The sequence below is a fragment of the Phyllostomus hastatus genome, unplaced genomic scaffold, assembly GCF_019186645.2.
Source record: "Phyllostomus hastatus isolate PE091 unplaced genomic scaffold, TTU_PhHast_1.1 phas_scaffold_501, whole genome shotgun sequence".
In the NCBI taxonomy this organism is placed as follows: Eukaryota; Metazoa; Chordata; class Mammalia; order Chiroptera; family Phyllostomidae; genus Phyllostomus; species Phyllostomus hastatus.
In genome coordinates this window covers 10311940-10337435 of record NW_025334033.1, presented here as the reverse complement: position 1 = coordinate 10337435, position 25496 = coordinate 10311940, and the positions used below count along the sequence as shown (strand labels likewise).

Genomic DNA, 25496 nt, shown 5'->3' with positions numbered 1-25496 from the left:
GCAATCAAATTTTAAGAAATCAGATCCTTAATGAATTGTTGAATGGATGCATAAATGGGATTAATGGGGACTTAAATTGAATTCTTTTAAAAAAATTTTCTAGAGAAAGAAGGAAGGAGAGATGGAGATAATAAGGAACAGAGGTTCATGGAGTGATTGAAAAAAGCACTCCAGGGAACTCTAGACCAAGCTGGTGAATGTCCCTCTTCCCACAGAACCAAATGTAAAGTTACACACGGAGCAACTCCCTTTGAGAGAAACCCAGAGACTAGCCGACCCCTACACGTGTGGTGGCTGAAGAAACCCACATCAAGACAGGTAGGAAAGGCCGAGACACACTCTCTCCACAACCCCCACCCCCAGCACAGTGCCATACAATTGGGAGGGAACCCCAACTCCCAGCTTCTCCCTGAAGAGTAAAGGCTTTGGACCACACTTCTAGCACCCCAGCTTTTGAGACTCCTACCTGAGGAATAGGCCTCCAAATCACCTAACACTGATAGCTAACAGGGTTTATGTTCACCAGTCCCGCAGGATTATATACAGACACAGTTGTTGATAGGTGTGCTGTAGCTATCTCCCCAGGGCTCAGCACAGAAGGAGCAGGCAAAAACACCCATTTCCCAGTTTCTCCCTGGAAGGGGTTTGACTGCAGACTTTTACAGCTGCTGCCTGGGTGTCCAGCTTCTAATTAGATTTCACCTAGGTGCTGGCTGCACTCCCCCCGCTGGAACACTGATGGGTCTTTGTACATCCTCAACCACTGGCAGCCACTAACAAAGAAGGCAGCTTGGATAATCACAAAAGCTTGAAAAGCAACCAGGAGCTCAGGCAGGGCTGATTGATGAAGTTCATCTCCTACACAAAATCAGTCCATTAGGACTGGAAGAGGTAGATGTTTTATCTAATGTATAGAAACTAACACAGAGAGTCAGGAAAATGAAGAAACAAGAGAGTATCTTCCACATAAAAGAACATGATTAGTCTACAGAAACTAACCTTAATGAAACAGAGATAAGTTATTTACACAATAGAGTTCAAAATAATGGTGATAAAAATACCAAGGTCAGAAAAAGTAATGCATGAACAGAGTGAGAATTTCAACAAAGTGCTAGAAAATATTTAAAAAATGCCAAACAGAAACCAAAAGCTGAGGAATGCAGTAACCAAACTGAAAATTTCAATGAAGGGCTTCAACATTAGATTAGATCCAGTAAAAGAAAGGATCTCTGAACTGAAATGCAGGGCAGTAGAATTCATCCAATCAGAGGAGCAAAAAGGAAAAAGAGTAAAAAGAGTGAAGATAGCTTAAGAGACTTATGGGACACCACGAAGTGGACCAACATACATATTATAGCTGTCCCAGAAGGAGAGGAGAAGAGAAAAGCGCAGAAATACCACTGAAAGAAACATGGTTGAAAACTTCCCTAACCTGGGGAAAGAAACAGACATCCAGATCCAGGGACCCCAGTGAGTTCCAAAACAGATGAATCTAAAGAACCCACAGCCAGATACATTATAATTAAATTGTCAAATGTTTAAAACAGAGAGAATCTTAAAAGCAGCAAGAAAAAAGTTAACTTGCTAGGTACAAGGACACCTCATAAGACAATCAGCAATCTTTTGCTATAAACCTGTAGGTCAGAAAGGAGTGAGATGATGTATTCAAGGAAAAAAAACCCCTGCCAACTAAGAATACACTAGCAAAGTTGTTGTTTAGAATCCAAGGAGGGAGAGTGTTTTCTAGACAAACAAAAACTAAAGGAATTCATTACCACTAGGCCAGCCTTGCAAGAAATGTTAAAGGGAGTTCATCAAGCTGAAAAGAAAAGATGCTAACTAGTAACATGAACATATATGAAAGTACTAAACTCACTAGTAAATATAAATATGTAGTTAAATCCAGAATACTCTAATGTTGTAATTGTTGTGGGTACATCACTTATAATGCTTGTATGAAGTTTAATACAAGTATTAAAAATAATTATGACTACAATAATTTCTTAATGAAAATACATTATAACAAGACATAAATTATGACATCTAAAATGTAAAATGTGGGAGGAGAGTGTAAAAATGTAGAGCTTTTGTATGTGTTCAAAATTAATTTATCAGCTTAAAAATAGACTGTTATAATTAAAAGATGTTTTATGTAAGCCTCATGGAAACCAAAAAACCTAAACCTATAGTAAATACACAAAAGATAAACAAAAAGGAAGCAAAGTATACCACTACAGAGACTCATCAAATTATAAAGGAAGAGAAACAGAGAGGAAGAAGGAACAAGTGAACTACAAAATCTAGAAAATAATTAACAAAACAGTAATAGTAAGTTTATAGCTATCAGTAATTATTTTAAATGTATTTGGACTAAAATCTCCAACCAAAAGACATAGAGTTGCTGGATAGCTTTAAAAAAGAAGATTCAACTATATGCTGCCTTTAAGTGATTCATTTTAGCTTTAAAGACACACACAGAATGCAAGTGAAGGAATGGAAAAACAGATTTATGCAAATAAAAACCAAAAGAAAGCAGGGGTAGCTTTCTTTTTCCTGATATATATATATATATCAGGTAAAACAGATTTTACACCAAGACTGTAACAAGACAGAAGGGTCATTATATAATGATAAAGGGGTCAATTCATTAATGGGATATAACATTTGTAAGTATTTATGCACCCAACATGAGAGTACCTAAAACATAACAGCAAATATTAATGTGAAAGGAGAAGTAGTTAGAAATACAATAATAGTAGAGGACTTCAATACCCCACTTTCAACAATGAAGAGACCACTTGGACAGAAAACCAGTAAGGAAACATTGGACTTAGACAAGGTACTTTCTGACCTTGGTATTGTTATCACCATTATTTTGAACTCTCTGTTGAACATGTTAGACCAGAGGGACCTGACAGATAAAAAACTTTCTATTCGACAGCCAGAAATAGGTACTCTTCTTCAGCACACATGGAACATCTCCTGGTCAGATCATATGTTAGGCCACAAAACAAGTCTTAACAAATTTAAGAAGACTAAAGGTATATGAAGCATCTTTTCTGACCATAATTGTATGACAGTTATGAAAAAAAAAATCCCTGAAAATTTACAAATATGTGGAGATTAAATAACATGGTCCTGAATAACCAATGGGTTAAAGAAAAACTCAAAAGGGAAATAAAATATCTTGAGAAAAATGAAAATAAAAATATAACATACCAATACTTTGGTTTCTAACAAAATAGTTCTAAGAAGGAAAGTTTATAGCAATAAATGTCTATACTAAGAAAAAAGAAGTATCTCAAATAAACAACTTAACTTTATACCTCAAGGAACCAGAAAAAAAAGAACAAACAAGGTCACACTTAGTATAAGGAAGGAAATAATAAAAATCAGAGTAGATGTAAATGAAATAAAGACTTAAAAGACAATAGAAAAGAGAAATGTAAGTGAAAGCTGATTTTTGAAAAGATCAACAAGATACACAAACCTTTGGCTAGACTCACCAAGAAAAAAGAGAGAAGATTCAAATAAAATCAGAAATGAGAGAGAAGACATTACATTTTATACCACAGAGATACAAAGGATTATAAGAAACTACTATGAACAATTATATGCCACCAAATTGGATACACTAAGAGAAGCGGATGAATTACTAGAAACATACAACCTACCAATACTGAATCATGAAGAGACAGAAAACCTGAACAGAGCAATTACTAGAAAGAGAATTAAATCAGTAATTAAAAACCTCCCAACAAAGAAAAGTCTAGGGCCAGATGGCTTCATTGGCAAATTCTACAAAATGCTAAAGAAATAACATAAATCCTTTGCAGACTCTTACCAAAAAAATACAACAGGAGGGAACACTTCCAAACTCATTGTATAAGGCCAGCATTACCTTGATTCCAAAGCCAGCAAGGACATTACAAGAAAAGAAAATGACAGGCCAATATCCTTGATGAACACAGATGTAAAAATCCTCAAAAAAAAAAAAAATTAGCAAACTGAATTCAACAGTTCACTCCAGGGATTGTACACCACATCAAGTGGGGTTTATCTCTGGGATGCAGGGATGGTTCAATGTAACCAATCAACACTTGTAAATGTGATACACCACATTAACAAAAGGAAGGATAAAAATCATATAATCTCATACACCTGAGTTTATATATTATTAACCAATGTTACCTCAGTACATTTAATTTTAAAAATCATGTGATGCAGAAAAAGCTTTTGACAAAATTCAATATCCTTTTATAATAAAAACCCTCAACAAACTGGGTATAGAAGGAACCTATCTTAACATAATAAAGGCCCTATATGACAAGCCCACAACTGACAACATACTCAAAGGTGACAAGGATGCCCAATCTCACCACTTTTATTCAAATAGTGCTGGGCATCCTAGCCAGAGCAATTAGGTGGAAAAAGAAAGAAACAAAATAAAAGATATCCAAATTGGAAAAAGTAAAATTTCCTAGTGGTGACACACAATACAGTGTACAGATGATGTGTTGTAGAATTATGCCCCTGAAATCTGTATAATTTTGTTAACCAGTGTCACCCCAATAAATTCAATAAAAATAGTATAATGGCACCCTGCTACTTGCCTAATAAAATGGCTAACGTAAAAAAAACTGTCTGTTTGTGGGTGATATGATATTATATATAGAAAACCCTAAAGACTCTACTAAAAAACTGTTAGAATAAACAAATTCAGTAAAGTTGAAGAACATAAAATCAATATACAAAAATCAGTTGTGTTTTTGTACATTAACAATAGCCCATTGGAAAGATAAATTAAGAAAACCATCATATTTATAATAGCATCAAAAAGAATACTCAGGAAAAAATTCACTCTGGGAGGTGAAAAATCTGTATACTGAGAACCATAAGACATTGATGAAAGAAATTGAAGAAGACAAAGAGAAAGATAGCCTATATTTGTGGTTGTAGAAATTAATATTGTAAAACAGCTGTACTATCCAAGACAATCTACAGACTCATTGTAATCCCTATCAAAATTCCAATGGCATTTTTCACAGAAATTGAAAAAATAATCCTAAAGTTCCCACAGAATTACAAAAGACCACAAATAGCTAAAGCAATATTGAGAAAGAAGAACAAAGCTGGAGACATTACAATGCTCGATTTCAAACTATATTACAAAGCTATAGTAATCAAAACAGTATGGTATTAGCATAAAAACACACATCAATCATTGGAACAGAATAGAGACCGAAGAAATATAAAATGGGGAAAGAAAGTCTCTTCAATAAATGGTTTTGGGAAAAATGGATATCTACATGCAAATAAATAAATAAATAAATTGGATCCCTACCTTATACCATAACAAAAATCAACTCAAAAAGGGTAAAGATTTGAATGTCAGACCTGAAACCATGAAACTTCTAGAAGAAACATAGGGAGTAAGCTACTTGACATTGGTTTTGGTGGTGAATTTTGGGACTTGACACCAAAAGCAAAAATAAACAAGTGGCACTATATTAAACTAAAAAGCTTCCACACAGCAAAGGAAACCACCAACAAAATGAAAAGGCAACCTATGGAATGGGAGAAAATATTTGTAAATCACATATGCAATAAGGGTATGTCCAAATACATAATTAACATCCAAAATATTGTAGGAAGTCTTATAACTCAATAGCAAAAAATAAAATAAAATAAAATAAAATAACCCAATTAGAAATTGGCAAAGAGCCCTGGCTGGTGTTGCTCAGTGGATTGAGCACCAGCCTGCAAACCAAAGGGTCACCGGTTTGATTCCCAGTCAGGACACAGGCCTGGGTTGCAGGCCAGGTCCCCAGCAGGTGGTGCTCAAGAGGCAACCACACACTGATGCTTCTTTCCCTCCCTACCCCTCTCTAAAAATAAATAAACAAAATCTTTTAAAAAATAAAAAAATATGCTTAACTTCAATAGCAATTGGTAAACTGTAAAATAAAATAATTATAAGATGAAAAAAATTGGCAAAAGACTTGAATAGGTGTTTTTCCAATGAAGACATATGAAAAGTCAATAGGTACATGAAAAGGTGCTCAACATCATCAATCATCAGGGAAGCAAATCAAAACCACAATGAGATGTCACCTCATACTTGTTAAGATGTCTAATTATCAAGCAGGCAAATGCTGGTGGAAATGTGGAGAAAACAGAACCCTGTACATTGTTGCTGGGAATGGAAACTGGTATGACCACTATGGAAAACAGTATGGGTGTTCACCTTATGATCCAGCAACCCTGCTTCTGGGTAGATCTCTGAAGGTAATGAAATAACTATCTTGAAGGGATATTTGTACCCCCGTGTTCACCTCAGCTTTGTTCACAGTAGCCAGGACATGAAAACAATTTAATTGTTTGTCAATGGATGAAAGTATAAAGAAGATGTGTACATTACACATAATGCATTATTCAGCCTTAAAAAAGATGGCTATCCTGCCATTTGTGACAACATGGATAAACCTGGAAAGAATTATGCTAAGTGAAATATGTCAGATGGAGAAAGACAAATACTGCATGGTATCATTTATATGTGGAATGTTAAAAAAAAACAGTCAAGCTCATAGAAACAGAGTAGAATGGTGGTTGCTGGGGGATGGGAGGTGGGGAAATAGGGAGGGGCTAGTAAAAGGGTACAAACTTTCAGTTGTAAGATGAATAAGATCTAATGTACAACATGATGACTATAGCTGATAATACTGTATTGCACAATTAAGATTTGCTAAGGGAGGAGAACTTTAGTGTTCTCATAAAAAAAGTAAATATGTGAAGTGACAGATGTATTAATTCTGTGGTAGGATCCTTTCACAATGCATATGTATATCATGCATCACAGTGTACATTTTAAATATATTACAGTTTCATTTGTTAATTATACCTGAATTAAGCTGAAAAAAGAAAAGTACTGCACAAATGGCCTTCATCAGTAACTTCTTTAAATTGTATCTTAAAATATTAGTTATGTACTTGAGGATAGCAAAAGGGTAGCATAATGTACCTCAGAGAATACACAGAGTTTTAGGTGTCATTACCTGTTGCTCAAAACACCTGAACAGAAACAAAACTTCCTGTGTAAGAATTGCTTCTGGTGGAGGTATTGGAATGAATGGCCATCGTCGAGATACAGTTCACCTACAGCAGAACCCTGGAGAGTGAATCAAGAAAGAGAACGTGGTTATATAATAGCTTTCTAGGAAAAGAATGCCACCCACTAAAGGGAAATAACAGATTTAAAATTTGTGAAAAATTGTGTTGAACAAAAGCACAACATTCAAGCTGTACAAAGTAGACATACAAATATATACACCCAATACCCATTAATGAAATAATATAAATAAAGAAACCATCTAAGAGAGGCACAAAGAATTAGGCCTTGTTGAATGAAACTTAAACTATGAAGTATGGTCAGCAGTATAGGTGGCTTCCCTGAAAATACCATCCTAGAATGTGACAACAGGTCACAGAAGTCCATAGAATGAAACTGAAGTTAAGAAAAATTAGTACATAGTGGATGAGCGCAATTATGTTTAGAAGACCCTCTGTGTGGAGAATGGTATCTAGTTCCTACTTTTTTGAGGAGGAGGACTGCTTTCAAGTGTCAAACAGCGTCACAGAACTCCATGTGGCAGCGTACTGTCATGGACAATGCTTGGTGTGCTATGGACCTTGAGTCACTTGTATGATATTCTGTGGCCACTTTTGGGCCTGGGGCCCATAGTTTGGCCCAATAAAACATGCCTGAGTGAAACAGAAAAGAAGGATGTAAGAAAATGAAAGCTTAATTATTTTATAATATTTGCATGAGTAAGAATTTGTGTTTGGTACTGTATTTGGGCAAAGGGATAAGGAGAAGAATCTGCCATAGGCCTCATTTGGCTCAAAAGAACAAATCAATTCTGGATCTTTCTGGGTTTTACCCAAGGAGATTTTAGTTGTCTGAGCCATCCAATGAGAAGGGAAGTCGTTGTGGGGGTGGTGTCCCGAAACATTGCGTTGATATGTTACAGGGTGCAGCCAAGAGGGGGGCCCCAAACAGGGATTTGGAAATGGGGTCCAGAACTCAAGGTGTCCAGGAAACATTAGGTGTCGTCGCCCCTTCCCCCCACAGGTGTGAGTTGGGGGAAGGGACACATGGAGTGGAGCCACTGAGCTGTTTTGTACAGCCACAGCTTTGCAGCTAACCTCTGGCATGGTCATTTAACATATCTACAACCTCTAACTGGTTGCATAGCTACATTAAATAGCTGAGGCCATGCTTGGAGCCAGGGGGATGGAAGTGACTTCCACCCAAGATATAACCGGGAGGCAGGTCCCCCAAGTTACAGCACCTGCATGAGAGCTTGGAGAAGATTGGCTCCTTACCATGGGGCCATGCCTGCCCAGACTCACAATGGCAGCCCAGTAAAGCTGGAAAAATATGGGAATGCTAGCAAATGTAGCCGACTGTGGGAGGAGTCAGAGGAAGCTGCAGAGGAAGATTGGTGTGGGGATTTAAACCCAGACATCACAGCCATTGAGGAAAGAGGCATGCATTTTTCGCCATAGTGGTAACCCCACCCTCCCCCCGCCCACCCACCCTGCAGCTTTGCTGAGAAGAACCATGTAGTTTTGGCCAAAGTGGGGACCCCTGCAGCTTTGGTAGGAGAAGACCACGCAGCTGTGGGGGTACAGAGAGAGAATCAGATGGCTGTGGCAATAAAAAGAGAGAGCCATGTGCTTCTGGCAGAGTGCGGACCCTGCAGCCATGTGAGAGAGATCCACACGGTTTTGCCAGAGTGAAGACCCTTGCAGCTTTAGTGGAGAGAAGAACCATGCGGTTTTGGCCAGGGTGGGGACCGCTGCAGCTCTGGTAGAAGACGACCACGCGGCCTTGGGGTGCTCCCTTTGGCCACGTGGCCTGGGAAGCAGGAGAGACTTTGCCTGGAAAATGGGTACAAAGAACTCTTGCCAGTAGGCCATGAGAAGGTGCCACATGGCTTTGGATTAATTAGAGATCCTGCCTGGACGGCGACACAGCTGATGGTGCCAGCAACCAGAATCACGGATGTCTACTTCTTTTCCTGAGATACGGTACCCCGAATTAGGGCAGGGGGAGAAGGAAGCACTGTGGGCGTCTGTGGGTATCCAAAAAGGACTTTGATATTTTAATGACGACGTTAGGTCACTACTTTAAGTCTGTATAGCTTTAAATAAACATTTCCTTTCCTTTTCACAAATCTCTGGCATTGAGAGATGACTTTCCTAAGGCGGTGAACAATTGAACCTAGTGGGGGGTCCTTTTAGTAACCCCCCCCGTGGCCCTGTGTGTGTGTGTTCTGTAAGCAGTTTTTGGCGTCCCTGGGTGGGCCAGTGATTGCCCACCCCCCCACCGTCTATTCTGTGACAGATACAGACCCCCTCTCCCAGGAGACTGAGTTTCAGGGTTAATCCAGGTGGCAGGTGGCCTGGGTCTCAATGACCCCCCCAGTCCAGTGGTGATCAGTGCCAGACTGCAAAGCACCAAGGGTCACAGTGCCCCAGAGGATGTTTCTGTCATTTCCAGTTCCCAGACCTCCTTTAGGAACACTTCTAGGCAAGTCCGACAAGCTAGACAATGATTCAGAAATGATTCAAAACTGATTTCTAGAGAAACATCTGAAGCACCTAGCCCACAGGAGGGGTTCACCACTTTCACATAGTGTCACACAATCAAAAAGCTACCACTGTAAAGAGAGCAGCAACAAATGACATGCATGAAGGTAACGTTTTCCAAATACCTTAGTGCTCAGAGCCACCCGGAGTCCATACGGGGCGTCAGCCATCCAGCCCGTGGACTTTCCTACAGTCGTCTTGACTGGCACGATGCTCCCGCCTCGCTGAAACACTGGTATCTGTAACAGAGTGGCAGTCTCAGGGAAGGGGTGTTCATATCAGGCAACTGCATAGTAGAATTTTGAAGCATTTACTTGGACAAGACTCACATTCTTCACAAGTATAGACTCAAAGGTAATATAAATTTGTGAGCACAGGATAGCAAATATGGGGGCCCTGGCATTAAAAGGAAAAGAGTTCAAACACTAAAAAAAAAAAAAAACCCACCCTTCACCAATTTATTATCTATTCTGTCTGTCCTATAAGCAGCATTTCCTGTGTTGTATTTTTAATTTTTCTGTCACTATACTATGCATGTTTATTTATAGGGCCCAGCTAAAGAGTGAATTTTTCTGCTGGTGTACACAGGCCCAGATATGTATGTGTACATGCGTATGTACAAGATGGTAGCTTCTTCGTTTGGCAGAGATGACTTCTGTTCTTATCCACTGCCACCTATACTCACCTGGCTCCCTGGCTCCCTGGATCATCAGGATGAATGACTCAGTCCTGAGGGCAAATTTGTGAAACTTACATTATAGAAGCCACCAAGGGCATTTTCAGTGGTTGTCACAACAGGGTTATAGGCACGCCCCACATGCGAGTACTGAGTGGCAGTCCCAACAGGGAAAGCCCAACAGGGAAATCCCAACAGGTTTCCCGGCTTCCCGAACAGTTGGTCCTCTGTGAGAAAGCTCCCGCCATCACAGGAGGGGCTGCACTTTGCTCTGAGTCAAGGACAAGCAGGGAGAAGAGTACAAGGATATAAACGAAGCTGGGAGAGAGGGTGGAGTAGGTAAGATGTCCACCCTCTCCTTGACTCACAGCAGCAACAAGCAAAGTACCTCTGTCTTCCCACCCTCATCAGCCAATCTCTTTTTCTTCCCCTCAAAGAAGGAGGCAGTCAGTATGAAATGGGGTCTGGTCTCAGCTCTGCTATAATCTAGCCACAACCCAGGACAAATAATTTCACCTCTGAACCTCAGTGTCTCTACCTGTAAGCATGACAGGGTGGAGATGAAAGTTAAGGTTTCTTCTAGACCTGAAGGTTGACATCTGAAATCATTTTCTTTATAATGGAGTTTATATTGCTATTGATAACTTAAAAAATAACATGAATACTTATTTATTAGTCTTTGCACTATTTAGCGTTTGTGGTAGTGGTGGTGATTCAGCTGCAGGTGCCAACTTCCCTTCAGAGATTCAATCTGGACAGGCCACTTGGATTCTAACATCATAACCAACAGCATTCCCTTGGGCCTAGAGGTCCAGGGTTACAACAAAAAACATGCTTTCTGCCTTCATCCTACAGAAGGGCATTCAGCATGGCACACGTGATAACCACCACGTTTGCTTTCTGTTTTCAGTAGTGTTATTTTTATCAGACATGCAATGTAACTGTATGGGGAAGTGTTGTTTGTCCTCCATGTTTCATCAGAGTATATGTTATTTTCATATTCTTTTCTCTTGCATTTTAACAGCTTTATTGATGTAATTCACATGCCATACAAGTCACCCATTTAAAGTGTACAGTTCAGTGATCTTTGGTACATTCAGAATCATGCAACCATCACCACAATTTTAAAGCAGTTTATCACCCCAAAAAGAATCCCCAAACCCTGTCTCTCACTCAGTCCTAAACAACCACTAATCTACTTTGTCTCCATATGTATGTGTTGTTCTGCAGAACTCCTTGGTTCTTTCCACATAGGCACCTGTTATGGACTGAATGTGTCTCTCCAAATTTGTTTGTTGAAGCCCCAACCTCCAATGTGATTATATTCAGAGATAGGACTTTTGCAGAAGTAATTAAGTTTAACTAAGGTCATAAGAGTGGGATTTTGAGCTTCTGCCATATGGGGACACAGCAAGACGGTGGCTGTCTACATACCAGGAGAAGAGTTCTCATTAGGAACCAGAGTGGTTGGCATCTTAATCTAGTACTTCTAGCCTCTAGAACTAAGAAAATAAATTTCTGTTGTTTAAGCCAACCAGTCTATGGTGTCTTGTTAAGGCAGTCTGAGCAGACTAATACAGCCCAATACGTAAAATAACAGTCTGGAAATCACTTACGGTGTCCAAGCCTACTGGGATCTTCACAGTACACGCTCCTTCCCAAGGAGCAAATGTCTTAGAGTCATACCAGACCTGAAAAGGAACAGACCCCAATGAAAAAGAGCATATGAGTAACTCTGCTCACAATTTTATTACCCAGTAAAACACTCATTTGTCTGGATTTCAAATAACCAGAAAGCTAAAATAAGTATAATTTAAAAAAAATTTTGAGTAGAAATTAGGAAGGACACACACTTTTAAGAAGATCTCCCCAAACTAGCTTACTCTGTGACAGATTAATCTGACTAAAAGGTCACTCATTTGTCCATCCACCCATCCATCCATCCATCTGTCCATCCACCCAAAAGTTATCTATTAAACACCCTACCGTGTGCCTAGCACTGCTAGGTACACATGAGTGGGCAGAAAGATGCAGTTCTTGATCTCACTGATTTTATAGTCCAGTTGGCTTATAAGAACTTAATGAGTCTATTAGTAAAAAAGATGATGAAAGAGAAAGAAGGAAACATCAAAGAAGGAAAGCACATTGCAAGCAAATAAATCACAGCTGAAGCAGAAGAAGAGGAAAGTGTCAGGGAAGGAAACAGATCTTGGAGACACAATGGAAACTTGAGTTACTAGTATAGGATCATTTTTACAGAGCACAGTTCAGGGACAAGTCAAACTCTTATCTGGGCTCCTGGCATATTGCTGAAGTACCAAAAAGGCCCTACAAAGTAATTGACGAGATAAACCCTTAAGATACCATCAAAAGTAGTGCAAAAACAAAATCCACTTTTCTCTTTTCTAGTCCAGTATAATTTCTGGCAGCCACCAGTCTATTTCCCAAGTTCACCTCCTGGGACCACCACGTCCTTTATATAGCTGGGCAGTTGTGTCCGTCACTGTCCTGCTGTGAATGTGAGGGAGCTGTCACTTGGCTATGCTTATTAATTCCACAGGATCAGCCCCATCTCATCGTGATGTATTATTAGCTGTGGCTGGACTCAATTTGCTAATGTTTTATCAAGTATTTCTGTGTCTGTATTTATGAGAGATACTGTCCTAGGTTTCTTTTCTTGTAATGTATTTATTTGGGGAATTTCAGTAGCTCTGGATAAAAAGCTGGTGGAATTAAAAGGTGAAAAAAAGCCTGATTCAAACAAGACTTTAGGCTTACCCGCCTACCATTTCTGGAACTCATCAGAATGAGAGGTGGAGGGTATGTGTTCTGGTGCCATATACATAGACTTCCAACTGAGAAAAGGTGTAACTGGTACAAAAACACCATGTAGACCAGACCTCGAGCTCCGTCACCAAGCTCCTCACCCAGCAAGTATTTACTGAAACCCACTATGTGCCAAGTACCCATGTAGATGCTGAGGATACAGAAGTAAACATAACAGATAAAAATCAGCCTCCAAAAAGCTACCATTTTAATGGGAGAGACAAATAACAAAAAACGCACCTAAGTAAAAATATACAGAACGTTAGGTGGCACTGTTCTGTGGAGAAAAGTAAAGGATGTAGGAGGGCTGAACAGGAGAAGTGAGGCTGGTTTATAATCTTAAAGAGGTGGTCAGAGAAGGCCTCTCTGAGAAAGAGATATTCAAGAAAAGACTTGAAGGGAGGGAGTGGACTGTACAGAAATATGGGGGGAAATGACGGCAAAGGACTGTAGGTATCCCTCCCCCTTGCACAATGCGATGTGGTGCTAGCTAACTGGTGACTCGAGGGGTCTGGCCAGGAGTGGCTTGGCTCTTCTGCCCAGGCTTTGGGAAGCTGTAAGCAAGAGAAACAATTACAGAGTGCTCTGGGAAGTGGTGTTGAGGGAATAGGCTACACAGACACAGCAACACTTGCAGTGATGACAGGCCATTAATAGGAATCTGTGGCTAAGTCAAAGGGTGCTAGTTCCTCTTCATGGGAGCTTATGTTTCGTTAGAAGCAACTTGAGCAACTCTCAGCAGAAGTGCTTGGCAGGACAATTTATTTAGCTGGTGTATTTAACCTTTTCCTGAAGTTTCTACTTGGCAAGGGAACCTCTGTAAAGAGCCCTCAGCTTCAGAATGGCGTATTACTGGAGACACCAAAGACAAAGACCATAATTCACAAACATTTTGTAGAAAAGCCTGATTCCTTTCTAATCGCTGGAAGGAGTGAATATTACCCTCTGTGGTAACAGATTTGACTCAGGTAAGGATCTTGAGATAGAGAGGTTATCTGGGATTGCCCGGTGGGCCCTAAATGTCATCGCAGGCATCTCATGAGAGAGAAAGGAGACACAGCCACACAGCAGAGAAGGCACTGTGAAGACAGAGGCAGAGACTGAGGTAAGGCAGCTACAAGCCAAAGAGCACCGAGCCAGGGAAGCCACCAGACGCTGGAGGGAGCCATGGAATAGGTCTTCCTCAGAGCCTCCAGGAGGAACCAACCTGGCCGACACCTTCATTTTGGACTTAAGCCTCCAGTACTGTGAGAGAATAAAGTTTTGTCGTTTTAAGCCACCAAGTTTGTGATAATTTTGTTTCCCATATCAGTTTAGTACCCTTTCTGGCTCCTCCCCTGTCTGCTGAGGCCTATGACAATGTTCTGGTGCTCAAGGACTCTCTCCAGGATCTGTCTCCTTCCTGCTCTCCACTCCATACACTGTTTCCCTGGTCTGGTGCCTGAGTTTCAGCCCCATGTCTTTTGGTCCATCTCCGGAGGCTGTTTCTGTTGTCGCCCTGGCTGGCTGGCTGCACTGCAGCTCTTCAACTTACGCCCACCTTCCCCCCAGGCTCTGCCTGGGTTCAGTGCCCTGAGCGCCAACAGGTCCAGGATAATATTGTATACAGTGACAATAATCAATAACAATAACCAATACAAGAGCAGGAGAAGGCTGGAGGGGCAGACAGGGAAGTCACTGTTGTTACTTTTTATCCACCCTAGTGAAAATCTGGAGACCAGCTTTTGGTGCCAAAACTCAGGATTCAGACACAGCTAGAACCAAAGAGCAAAGTCTTTTATACTCGTTTGCCCAGAGTTTGATTCCTCACAGTGGACTGCAGATTCCTCCTGCCTAAAACCTCAACATGTTTATAAGGAGCCACTCACACAAGTTGAAATGTGAAGATAAAGAACCATTCCGACCCTCCTTGCTGTCGTCACCTATTCATCTTTCTCTCTGCTCTCCCATTAAGTTTCTTGACCTCTGAGGACAGTGCTCATGACTTACAAGAATCTTGAGTTGCTACAGTCATTTGGGCTGTCTTTGCAACTGTGTGATGAAGAAATCTCCTTCCTAACAGGGACTAATTCATCAGAATGTGGGACGAGATATGAGACATAGGATATGTGCCTGTCATTTACTCTTACCTCACTTGATCCTGGCAGAAACACATCAACCAGGGTAACTTTTGGCTCTGTGATGGGATGAACCAATAAAGCACTTCCTGAAATATGGAGAAGAAATAAAATTAAATATTGTTATGAGGGGTCTGAAAACATCCTTCCTTTTGAATTGAGTGCTTTTGTGGCTTTAGGGACCACAGTCTAGAAGTTCACTACACTGTGAACTTCTTACTTAAAGGTAGAGATTTTGGTGAGTTGAATGAATGATTCATCAGAGAGATGCATTGCTAGAAAGAGGACAGGTGCTCACAGAGGTGACTGGATTATTGCCTATTATTAACCCTCTGATAGCATGCTGAGATTATAGGGAGGGACCCACAGCCTCTTTTTGTGCACAACTGCTAGTGTGTTGGTAGTCTGAAAGTGCTGTCGCACTTCTCTGAGTGCTTCATTGTTTGCTGTTAGTGACATTGGTGATGGTGAACCCACAACTGGTATCCAGAAATGTGGTACAAGCATGGATACTCAGATCTTTCCTGGGCAATTATCACTGGGAAGGCTAAAATTCTCCCACTCACAACCTGAATTATTAATTTTGTTTTGACTTTGACATCAGATGTATGTAAAATTCATCCATTTAGGAATTCACCTTTTAATTCAACAAATATTATAGAGTGCCTACTGAGTGTTACACACTGTGCTAAGCTCTGGGGCTGTAGTGGCAAATAAGGCACGCATGGTCCCTGCCCTCAAGGAGTTTATAGTCAGTGAAGACAGGATCGAGTAAGTAATTACAACTTAATTAGAATTCAGACACATATCAAAAAGGCAAAGTACAAAATAAAATGAAAGTTATATAATAGAAGGGACTGACTTGGACTTAAGTAGCTGGAATTAGGTGTTAGAAAGCAATTTTGGTCAGGAAATTTTCTCCAAGGAAATAGCTATTTCAACTGAGACGCAAGGATGAGTGGAGACCTAAACAGCTAGGTATTTTACATTTTGGGGTTTCCACCCTCTAGAATTCCACCTTTTGGGTACTCTCTGTTGAGCCTGGCTTTGTTTTCATTATTTAGAGAATACTTTATTACTTTCTGTAATCAAACCCATGTAGATTAAGACCTTCTGTATTTAATACAGTGTGTTACCCCTGTACAAATGGAAAAAATTATGTTGAATGTTTCTAGACCAATACAGCTGTTAATTTCTGTACAATGCCAACCCAATACAGTACAACTGGGATGGTTTTTCCAAAGTAGACAGCACAGCTAACGTTTCCAAAAATTCCAAAATTTATTTATTTATTTATTTATTTACTTATATATAAAAAGACCAATAGCTGTATGCTATATATCATAGCAGCAACAGCTTTCCCAGAGCCTGGCTGTTTGAGCCATATTGCCAAAATGATAGACTTCCAAGTGCTGGATTTGGTGATTAATCCTAGTTTAAAAAGAGGCCACCCCCAATCCTATTTTGCATATGAAATAAGCTCTTTTGGGCCTATACTACAACCATCAAGTCTACTTTTTTCTACTTCCCTTCCCTCTAATGGTATCACAACACTCAGGATTGGACCCAGAACGAGAATCCCAATTGTATCTGCAAATAGAATGGATTTATTTACAGGTGATATTGTGAGAGGTGCTACAAACTTTTAGTGCTCTAACAATAGAAACTACAAAAACAAGAATATAATTATAGTATTGATCATGATTATAATTAATCAAGAAATGCTCACCCAGCATGTATTCATCTTCCACACCAAAAGTCTCTAATTCATCAGGGAACTCTACCCACAGCGGCCTGGGGGAAGGGGAAAAAAATCTTATTTCCACATCATTAGACGTTTTATTACAATTCAATCACTTATACTCTCAGTTTTGTAACTATTCAAAAGGAATTGGAAAAAGCCAAAGAACCAAGATTCTTTTCATATGATTCAAGATTTTTATGAGCAATTGCTATGATTACTTTTTTTCCTGATGTGAAAGAGCTTTCAATTAGCTTAAATGTTTCAGTGAAAAATGGAGAATTCTGGTACATACAATTTTTCCTTCTGATTGTTGAACAATTAATAAAGATTATTCTGACAGGCAAAATCAGTTTTGTGCAAGTCCAAATGCCTAACTCATTTTGGTGCAAAAACAAATTAAATGTCTGCAAAACCATTTTATAATGATATAAAATGTGTGCCATTTTTTCATGCTTTTCATGCATCTTTAGTCATTACTTATTGTTTTTAAAGGTTTTATTTATTTATTTTTAGAGAGAGGGGGAGAGAGGGAGAGAAACATCAATGTGTGGTTGCCTCTCACATGCCCCCTACTGGGGACCTGGCCTGCAACCCAGGCAGTTGCCCTGACTAAGAATTGAACCTGCAATCCTGTGGTTTGCAGGGCAGCACTCAATCCACTGAGTCACACCAGCCAGGGCTACTTATTTAAATGAACTGTTTTTTCTTGTTTTCAAGCTGGCAACATTTTTGGAGGTTTGAGAAACTGTTGTGTGATTGTTATTTTATTATTACTGATGTATGCAATGATCTAGAAGGCATTTGGGCTTACAAAGACAACTTTCAATATCTATCTTTCTGAATATTAGCTAAATGGTTCTAATAATATTTTTCAATTCATGAGGAAAAGATATTTTTTAATCAGAGACTTACTTTCAGTTTATTCACCAGCCTTTGTATTAATGAATTCCCTTTCCTACTGAAAATGGCAACAAAGCAGTGATCTCTAAAGCTGGCTGATGTCTAGAATCACCAGGGAAGCTTCTCACACAGATACAGACCCCTGGACCTACTGAAGGAGATTCCTACTAGAGGTGTGGCCTTGGAATCTGTGTTTTTAAAAGGCCCCCAGGTGACTCTGAACTGAGCCAGGCTTAGGAACTGCTGATCCAGAAGTCTTGGTGCAGTATGTGTGTCTATGTGATTCCTCCTGTAACTTAGAAAGTTGTTTTTTTCTCACATCCGCCTTCAAAATAGAATCAGAGTAGAATTTACACACTGGGAAAAATGTTTACCTCAGACTTGGAACAACTTAGCCCCAGCGGTAAGATAGAGCTTACGACTGGCAGAATAAAGTGTTCTTCATGAGAGAATGCTTGTAGGTTAAATAGTCAATGAATTCAGTTATAAAGTCATTTCATTTTTCTTTGAAAAATCTCTATTTCTGTCTCATATCAAAGACTGACACTTGAATCACAAAGGGGTAGAAGATCTAGTTATCTTCTGCTACCTCACCTGCCAGCCCCTGCTCACAGCTGGTGCTCCATAGCTGAGCGACACTTGATTAAACATGGCTTTTCCTCACCTTTTCTCTCGCAACAACTGTAATCACCCATTCCCCAGCGGTTGGTTAGAGCGGGTGCTGGGACCTCTGGCTGGTGCAGCCCATTTACCTCATGACGGGCTCGGAAGCCACGTGCGCACGGTAGAACAGGGAATACCAATAGGGCAGGAGGGCGTAGCGCTGTCTGATGGCCTCTCGGATGAGCCGGGTGTGCTGCTCCCCGAAGAGCCAGGGTTCGCGCCGCTTGGTCTTGATGCTGGCGTGGCCGCGGAAGAAGGGCTGGTAGGCTCCAGCCTGGTACCAGCGCACTAGCAGCTCCGCCGTGGGATTCCCGACGAAGCCGCCTACGTCAGCTGATTTGTTATTCAAAGAAAGGCTTGTGAGACAACCGAGCTTTTAACAAACGAGGCACGCAAGTATCTAAAATAAGGCCTTGGAGACCGACAGGAGAAAGGTGCTGTGTGTGTGTATGTGCACTCAAAATGACAGGAAAACTGGAGCCTCAGATTAGCAGAAAGTAAAAAACTCAGCCTGTTTGGGGGTCTGACAATGCGCTCTCTTTATGTTCTATTCTTGTCAAAAGGTCAGAGGCTTTGCTGCAAGATTAATACTCAGGTACGTTCCTGAACCCACGGAACCCGGAAATCGCAAAATGTCTACCTGATTCAATAAGTCTGTATTTAGGGGTGGGGTGGGGATAGAGGGTTGGCAATTGATTTCTTTTCGAAGCAACAGTTAAAGAAAGATAAAAGTGATAGAAATAACTAAACAGAACCAGATAATGAGAATTAGAGGTTTAAGTAGAACTTCATGTTTAGTCCTTAAGCAGGACACATATTCCTTGCATGCGGACCAATGCCATAAAAACACACCCGTCAACGAGTGATGCTAGTCACTCCTGTTCCTACAGAAAACAAGGAGCAGCTGCAACTGCAGCCAGGCCGAGCACCTTCATGTTCAGATCTCCCATCCACAGAGAATCATTAGGATTGGGGAAGGCAACCCAGTAGAGAACCTCGTTTTATCTAAATTTATCTTCCCCAAGAGCATATCTTTTTTTTAACAGTAACAATATGTCACAGAATTTTAAACTTGTCGAGTAAAAAGGATTTTCTGTAAGGCAGATTTCTGATTTGCAAAATTCTTTGTAGTTCTTTCCATTTTTCTTTCAAGAAGAAGAGGCATGTTTCAGGAAGATAAACTCAGTTATCAAGGGTCAAGAGTGGCTCAGGAGGAAGCAGTGAGAGAATGAGGGAAAGCAGCACTGTGGCTCCCTTCCTGACTCTGTGCCCTCCATGCAGAGAAGACACACCCTTCTTGCCTCTAATCCGCTCCTCTCCACTGTCTTCATTTTCTCTTTTCCACGTTTATCCCTGCCCAAAACAGCCTATGAAAAGGGATTTGTGACCAGCTTTTACGAACACCCCTGCTGTAATTTCCTGTCACTTCAAGCCCAAGGATACCATCTTACCTCCACAAAAAGAGATCCCAGTGATGCTGAGAGTGAGTAACATGGGGATGGAAATTTTCAGGTAGCTCCAGTCTGCTTTGTTGTCACCTGTCCAAACTGCACCTTTGGACACCAGTAACAAGGTATTTAAAAAAATCACAAATTAGCCTGTGACCTTGATTTCATATTTAGATTCTTTATTTGTAATAGATAAATTAATGTAAAGGAAAACATTTCTTCCTTATCTTAAAATATACAGGTTCTGGTTTTCCACAATGAAAATATATTAATTTTCTAATGTGGAAAAGTTATTAAAATCAACAAAACAATTTGTGAAAATATTCTGGAATCACTTATTTTTGAAGTTTAACTGAAGTTTGATTATATGAGGAACATTTTTAAAAATCAGCTTTACTAAGGTATAATTTTACATACAAAAATATACCTATTTTAAGTGAAGAGTTTGATGAGTTTTAAAAATGCATATGCCATGTAAGCCCCAGCACAAGCAGGGTATGAAACATTACCATAACTGCAAAAGTTCACTTCTTTGCAGTCAGTAACCCTCTACCTTACCCAACTATTGATTTGATTTCTATGACTATAAATTACTCTTTTCTAGAATTTCATATAAATGGAAATTTAATATTAGGTTGGCCAAAAATTTCATTTTTTTCCCCATAAGATGGCTTGAGAAGTGCTTAGTTGTCTTTAACTTCATTCAAAACAATTTTGTTAGACTGTATCTGTGACAGCTGTTATATCAGTGTGCATTTAAAAAAACTTATCAAAATTGGTGAATTGGAGGGATTGAGCAAAAAGAAAAAAGGACTCATGGACATAAACAATAGTGTGGTAATTGTGGGGGGAGGTGGGTATAAGGGGACTAAAAGGTAATGTAACAAAATACAATGATATTTAGTGGATTGAGCACGGACTGTAAATCAAAGTGTCGCAGGTTCGATTCCCAGTCAGGGTACATGCCTCGGTTGCAGGCCATGACCCCCAGCAACCACACATTGATGTTTCTCTCTCTCTCTCTTTCTCCCTCCCTTCCCTCTCTAAAAATAAATAAATAAAATATTTTTAAAAATGTTTCATTAAAAATACAATGAAATATTTAAAAATTGGTGGATTTTAATATTGAAGGTGGAAGAAAATAAGCAACATTTTTGACATATTATGCTTTATTATTTCAAGAAAGGTAAAACCACAAAAAAAGATCTGTGCAGTGTATGGAGAATGTGCTGTGACTGATCGATCGCATGTGTCAAAAGTAGTTTGAGAAGTATTGTGCTGGAGATTTCTCACTGGATGATGCTCCAGGGTCGGATAGGCCAGTTGAAGTTGATAGTGATCAGATTGGCACATTAATTGAGAACAATCAATGTTATCAATCAACCACATGGGAGATAGCCAACATATTCAAAATATCCAAACCAAAAAAGTTATTGGTGAAAATGAAAAATGTGTCTTTTATTTTACAGAAAAAACTAAATGGACTTTTGGGCTCCAGCTTTTTCACTCAGCATAGTATTGGTTTACTCCTTTTTGTTTGGTGAGTAGTATTCCATGGTGAGGATGTATTGCAAGCTGTTTACCTACTGATGAACATTTGAATTCATTCCAAATTTGAGCTGTTATGAGTGAAGCCACTATACACATTTATATACAAATATCTGTGTGGCATATGTTTTCATTTCTCTTGGGTAAATAGCTCAGAGGGCAATTGCTGGGTCTACTTTATGCTCAGTATGTGATGACCAATTTAAGAATATTTCAAGTTGTTTAGCAAAGTGGTAGTATCATTTTACATTTGCAATAAATGAGAGTTTCAGTTGCTCTACACTCTTCATCGACACTTGGTAGTGTTAGTCTTATTAATTCTAATTGTTCTAATGGGTGTGTAGTGGTGTCTCTCTGTGATGTTTATATTTTCCTAATGACTACTGATATTGAGCATCTTTTCAGGTGTGTATTGATCACTTATATGGCTTCTTTTGTAAAGTATCCAAATCTTCTGATCATTTTAAAAAGTAAACTTTTTAAATTATTTCATTGTAAAAGTTCTTTATGTATTCTGGATACAAGTCTGTTGACAGATAGAGAAGTATATTACAAATATTTTCTTTCAGTCTGTGGCTTAACTTTCAAGTTTCTTAACAGTATATGTGTAAGGATAGTGGTTTCTAATTTTGATGGGTTTCAATCTGTCATGTTTTTCTTGTATGGTTCATGCTTTTTTATATTTTATCCAAGTAATCTTTGCCTATCTCAGTCACAAAGATTTGCTCCTATGTTTCCTTTTAGAAGTTTTATGTTTGTTTCCTTTAGCTTTATAATTTAGGTCTATATTCCACTTTGAGTTACTTTTTGGGTGTGGTGTGAGGTAAGGGTTATCCAGTTGTTCCAGCACCATATATGGGGGAAAAAATGTTTTCTCCATTGAATTGCCTTGGTGACTATATTACAAATTAATTGATCATATATATGTTGAACTCATCTGGATTTCTGTTTGTTCCATTGAACTACATACCTGTGCTCCCTCACCTTCCCCCACCCCCACAAAATACCCTCTGTAGTTTGAGAAGAGTGGTGCAGACCACACAGGGAGACAGTAACAACAGCAGTAACAACAATGAACATTTATCCAGCCCTGACTGAGGAACTTGGCTTATGTTATCTCCCTTAATCACCACCACCACCCTACCAGGTAAACACTATTATTAACTGCATTTTATGGGTGAGGGAAATATGGCAAACAGTGGGTGTTATTATCTGCCCAGGGTTACAGAGTTACCAGGTGGTAGAGGCAGGATTTGAGCCCAGGCAGTCTGACTCTAAAGTCAGTGCATCTATTCACTGTATACTTGATAAGAGTTTATGAAGACAGATTATATATTACTAAAGATATCTATAAAAGAAAACAAGTCTTACTTTACTATATCTAGATTACTCCTGAAGCATTTTTGTCTATGTTCTACCAAAATAGTTTTGGTAGCTATTTTTGTTTTAATCTTCCATAGAAATTCCAGGTTGTCCTATGGCTAGCAAGAAAAAAAAATTGAGGGACTGTTCTTTTTAAACAGTATGCCAGTAACTTCTCTTTCAACTTCAAATAAAATATGTATATACCTACATAAAGATCTTGAAATCCACATGATGGCATTCTCATCAAGAAAGAAAGCTCATGTGAACACACATGTTTTCCTATCTCATATTGTTATTTAGTAAGAAGCCCTCTCTGGCTGTTGGTCACAGCTCCTGACAACACAGCAGTGCCCTCTGTAGCGCCTTATGTGCTACTCTTCCAGGCAAAGCTGACAGCTTCACACAAAGTACTGAAGACTAGGCAAGGGGCCAACAGAGATTACTCAGTATGCACATTTTTTAAATCTTAATTACTGCTTATAAATGCTCTCTTTAAAAAATATATTTTTAGTGATTAAAAATGATTCTTATAAAGAATTTGGAAAAAGAAGAGAATTAAAATAATTTACAATCACCAAGGTACTGTACTTACTTAGATTAATATATATTGTAATCTATATTATATATAATACACATACATATAAGCATTTAGGCATTTTTCTTTTTTCATTATCTTGATGTCAAACATTTTCTCATGTAATTAGGCTATTTTAAATAGCTTTATGACAGTCAAAATATAAATATACTGTAGTTTTACAGTTATTCCCTTACATATTTGGATTTTCTTTCTTTTTTTTTTTTGTTTCAAGAACTAATGCTGTAGTTATCATCTCTGTATGTGAATGTTTGCTTGAGATGACAGTATTTTGGCCTTTCCTTGAGTACCACAGGGGCTGGTTTGTGGGGGTAGGGTAGGAAGCCTAATAAAGGCTGGATTCTTCAAACTAGGACCTACACTCCCAGTTATTTATACAAGGCCAGGGGACTTAAAATAGCCTTTGTACCACAGGGTGGTTAAGTTGAACTAGATCTGCATTAGCTAGTAAACTGGATCCAGTTATAGATGGTCCTCACCATTAGCAACAGCCAGGTCTATTTTAAGACATATTGCTAGGTAGAACAGATGGTTGAAGGAATGTGTTAGAAGTATATTTTCCCTGTTTTTTTGGTCCTCATCCAAGGACATGCTTATTGATTTTAGAGAGAGAGGAGAAGGGATGGGGAGAGAGGGAAGCATTGATGTGAGAGAGAAACATCAACTGGATGCTTCTTGTTCACTCCCAGACTGGGGACTGACTGACCCCGTAACTCAGGCATGTGCCCTGATCAGGAATCGAATCCACAACCTTCTGGTTGACAGGATAATGCTCCAACGAACTGAGTCACACCAGCCAGGGCTATTTTCTCCGGTTTTGATAAATCAAAGAGACAGGATCAGAGATGCCCATCCCAGCACACTGAGATACTCTGAAGTCCCTCATCCAACAATAAAGCAGCCATTTCTTCAGAGGGAAATGAGTAACTAAGCTTTATTAAAACAGGTTTATTCTGCTCATAGGACAAAATACATACTTCAGGGCACATCTACGGCCTGCCCAATGGCTAATGAAAAGGAAGGCATTAATAGCTCTCTGTACCATAAATCGTCAAGAAAGACTAGTGTTTTGAAGTCTGCTATATGAACCACTCCTTACCATAATTTTGTGATCCAGCAAAGAAAGAACGTGTGAGCACAAAGGGTCTCTCCTTCCCCTGAGATCGCTGTATCAGTCCTTCTGCAGTAGCCTTTTGCTATAAAGTCAAAGGAGGAAAATTTCAAACAGATGATTAGATTAGGGCATTGGGTAGACATCCCCAATAAACTGCTTAACATGCAAAAAGTAAATAGAAGGTGGAAATATGAAATAAAAAATATCAAAATAAAGCCATCAAACAATTTTTATGATGTAATAAAACTACATTCCCTTATTAAAAGAATGGAACATTTATTTTATTGAAATAGCAATGAAATAATAGTAAAAATAAGCTGGCATTTATTTGGTGCTTAGTATTTTTAGGCATTTTATAAATTTTTTCTTATAATCTACACAACAACCTCTGAGATAGTCTTCATTAATGAAAAAAACCCTGAAATCCAGACAGGTTATGTGACTGGCCTACAGAAGGAAATTCTAAAGTAGTTTGCTATTATTTCGAGAGGCTGTTCAAGTGTAAACACATTCTACCTGGAAACCATGCTGTACTTTGCCAGAGGCTCCCACTAGAAAAAAACAATTGATGGGAGGGCCATAAAAACACAGTTACATTCTGAAAATGACAGAGCCACAGGTATAAATTATGGAAGGTGACTTTCAAGTCTTCTAGATGTGATTGGCCAATGGAAGACATTTTTACCACTTTCTATTGAGAAGGCTAAGTATTTAAGGAAGTCTTTCTATATTTAAAAAGTATACTTATTGAAATTGTGTGTGTTCTAAATCTTACTCATCTGGTATAAATGTAAGACTTGATATATTTAGATATTTATGAAATTTTAAAACATTCATTTTCATTGC

At 39.1% G+C, this 25496-nt stretch overlaps 1 protein-coding gene across 3 annotated transcripts in view; it reads right to left on the bottom strand.

Moving 5' to 3' along the window:
• GANC (glucosidase alpha, neutral C) overlaps positions 1-25496 on the bottom strand; it is an 82292-nt gene that overhangs the window by 2618 nt on the left and 54178 nt on the right. For all 3 annotated transcript variants that reach the window (XM_045823639.1, XM_045823642.1, XM_045823641.1), the window contains exons 16-23: positions 24636-24732; positions 20032-20133; positions 18670-18913; positions 17003-17067; positions 15286-15362; positions 11947-12021; positions 9780-9893; positions 7056-7168 (exon numbers count right to left, since the gene is read on the bottom strand). In XM_045823639.1, the coding sequence (XP_045679595.1) occupies positions 7056-7168; positions 9780-9893; positions 11947-12021; positions 15286-15362; positions 17003-17067; positions 18670-18913; positions 20032-20133; positions 24636-24732 (887 nt within the window). The remainder of the gene's footprint in view (positions 1-7055; positions 7169-9779; positions 9894-11946; positions 12022-15285; positions 15363-17002; positions 17068-18669; positions 18914-20031; positions 20134-24635; positions 24733-25496) is intronic.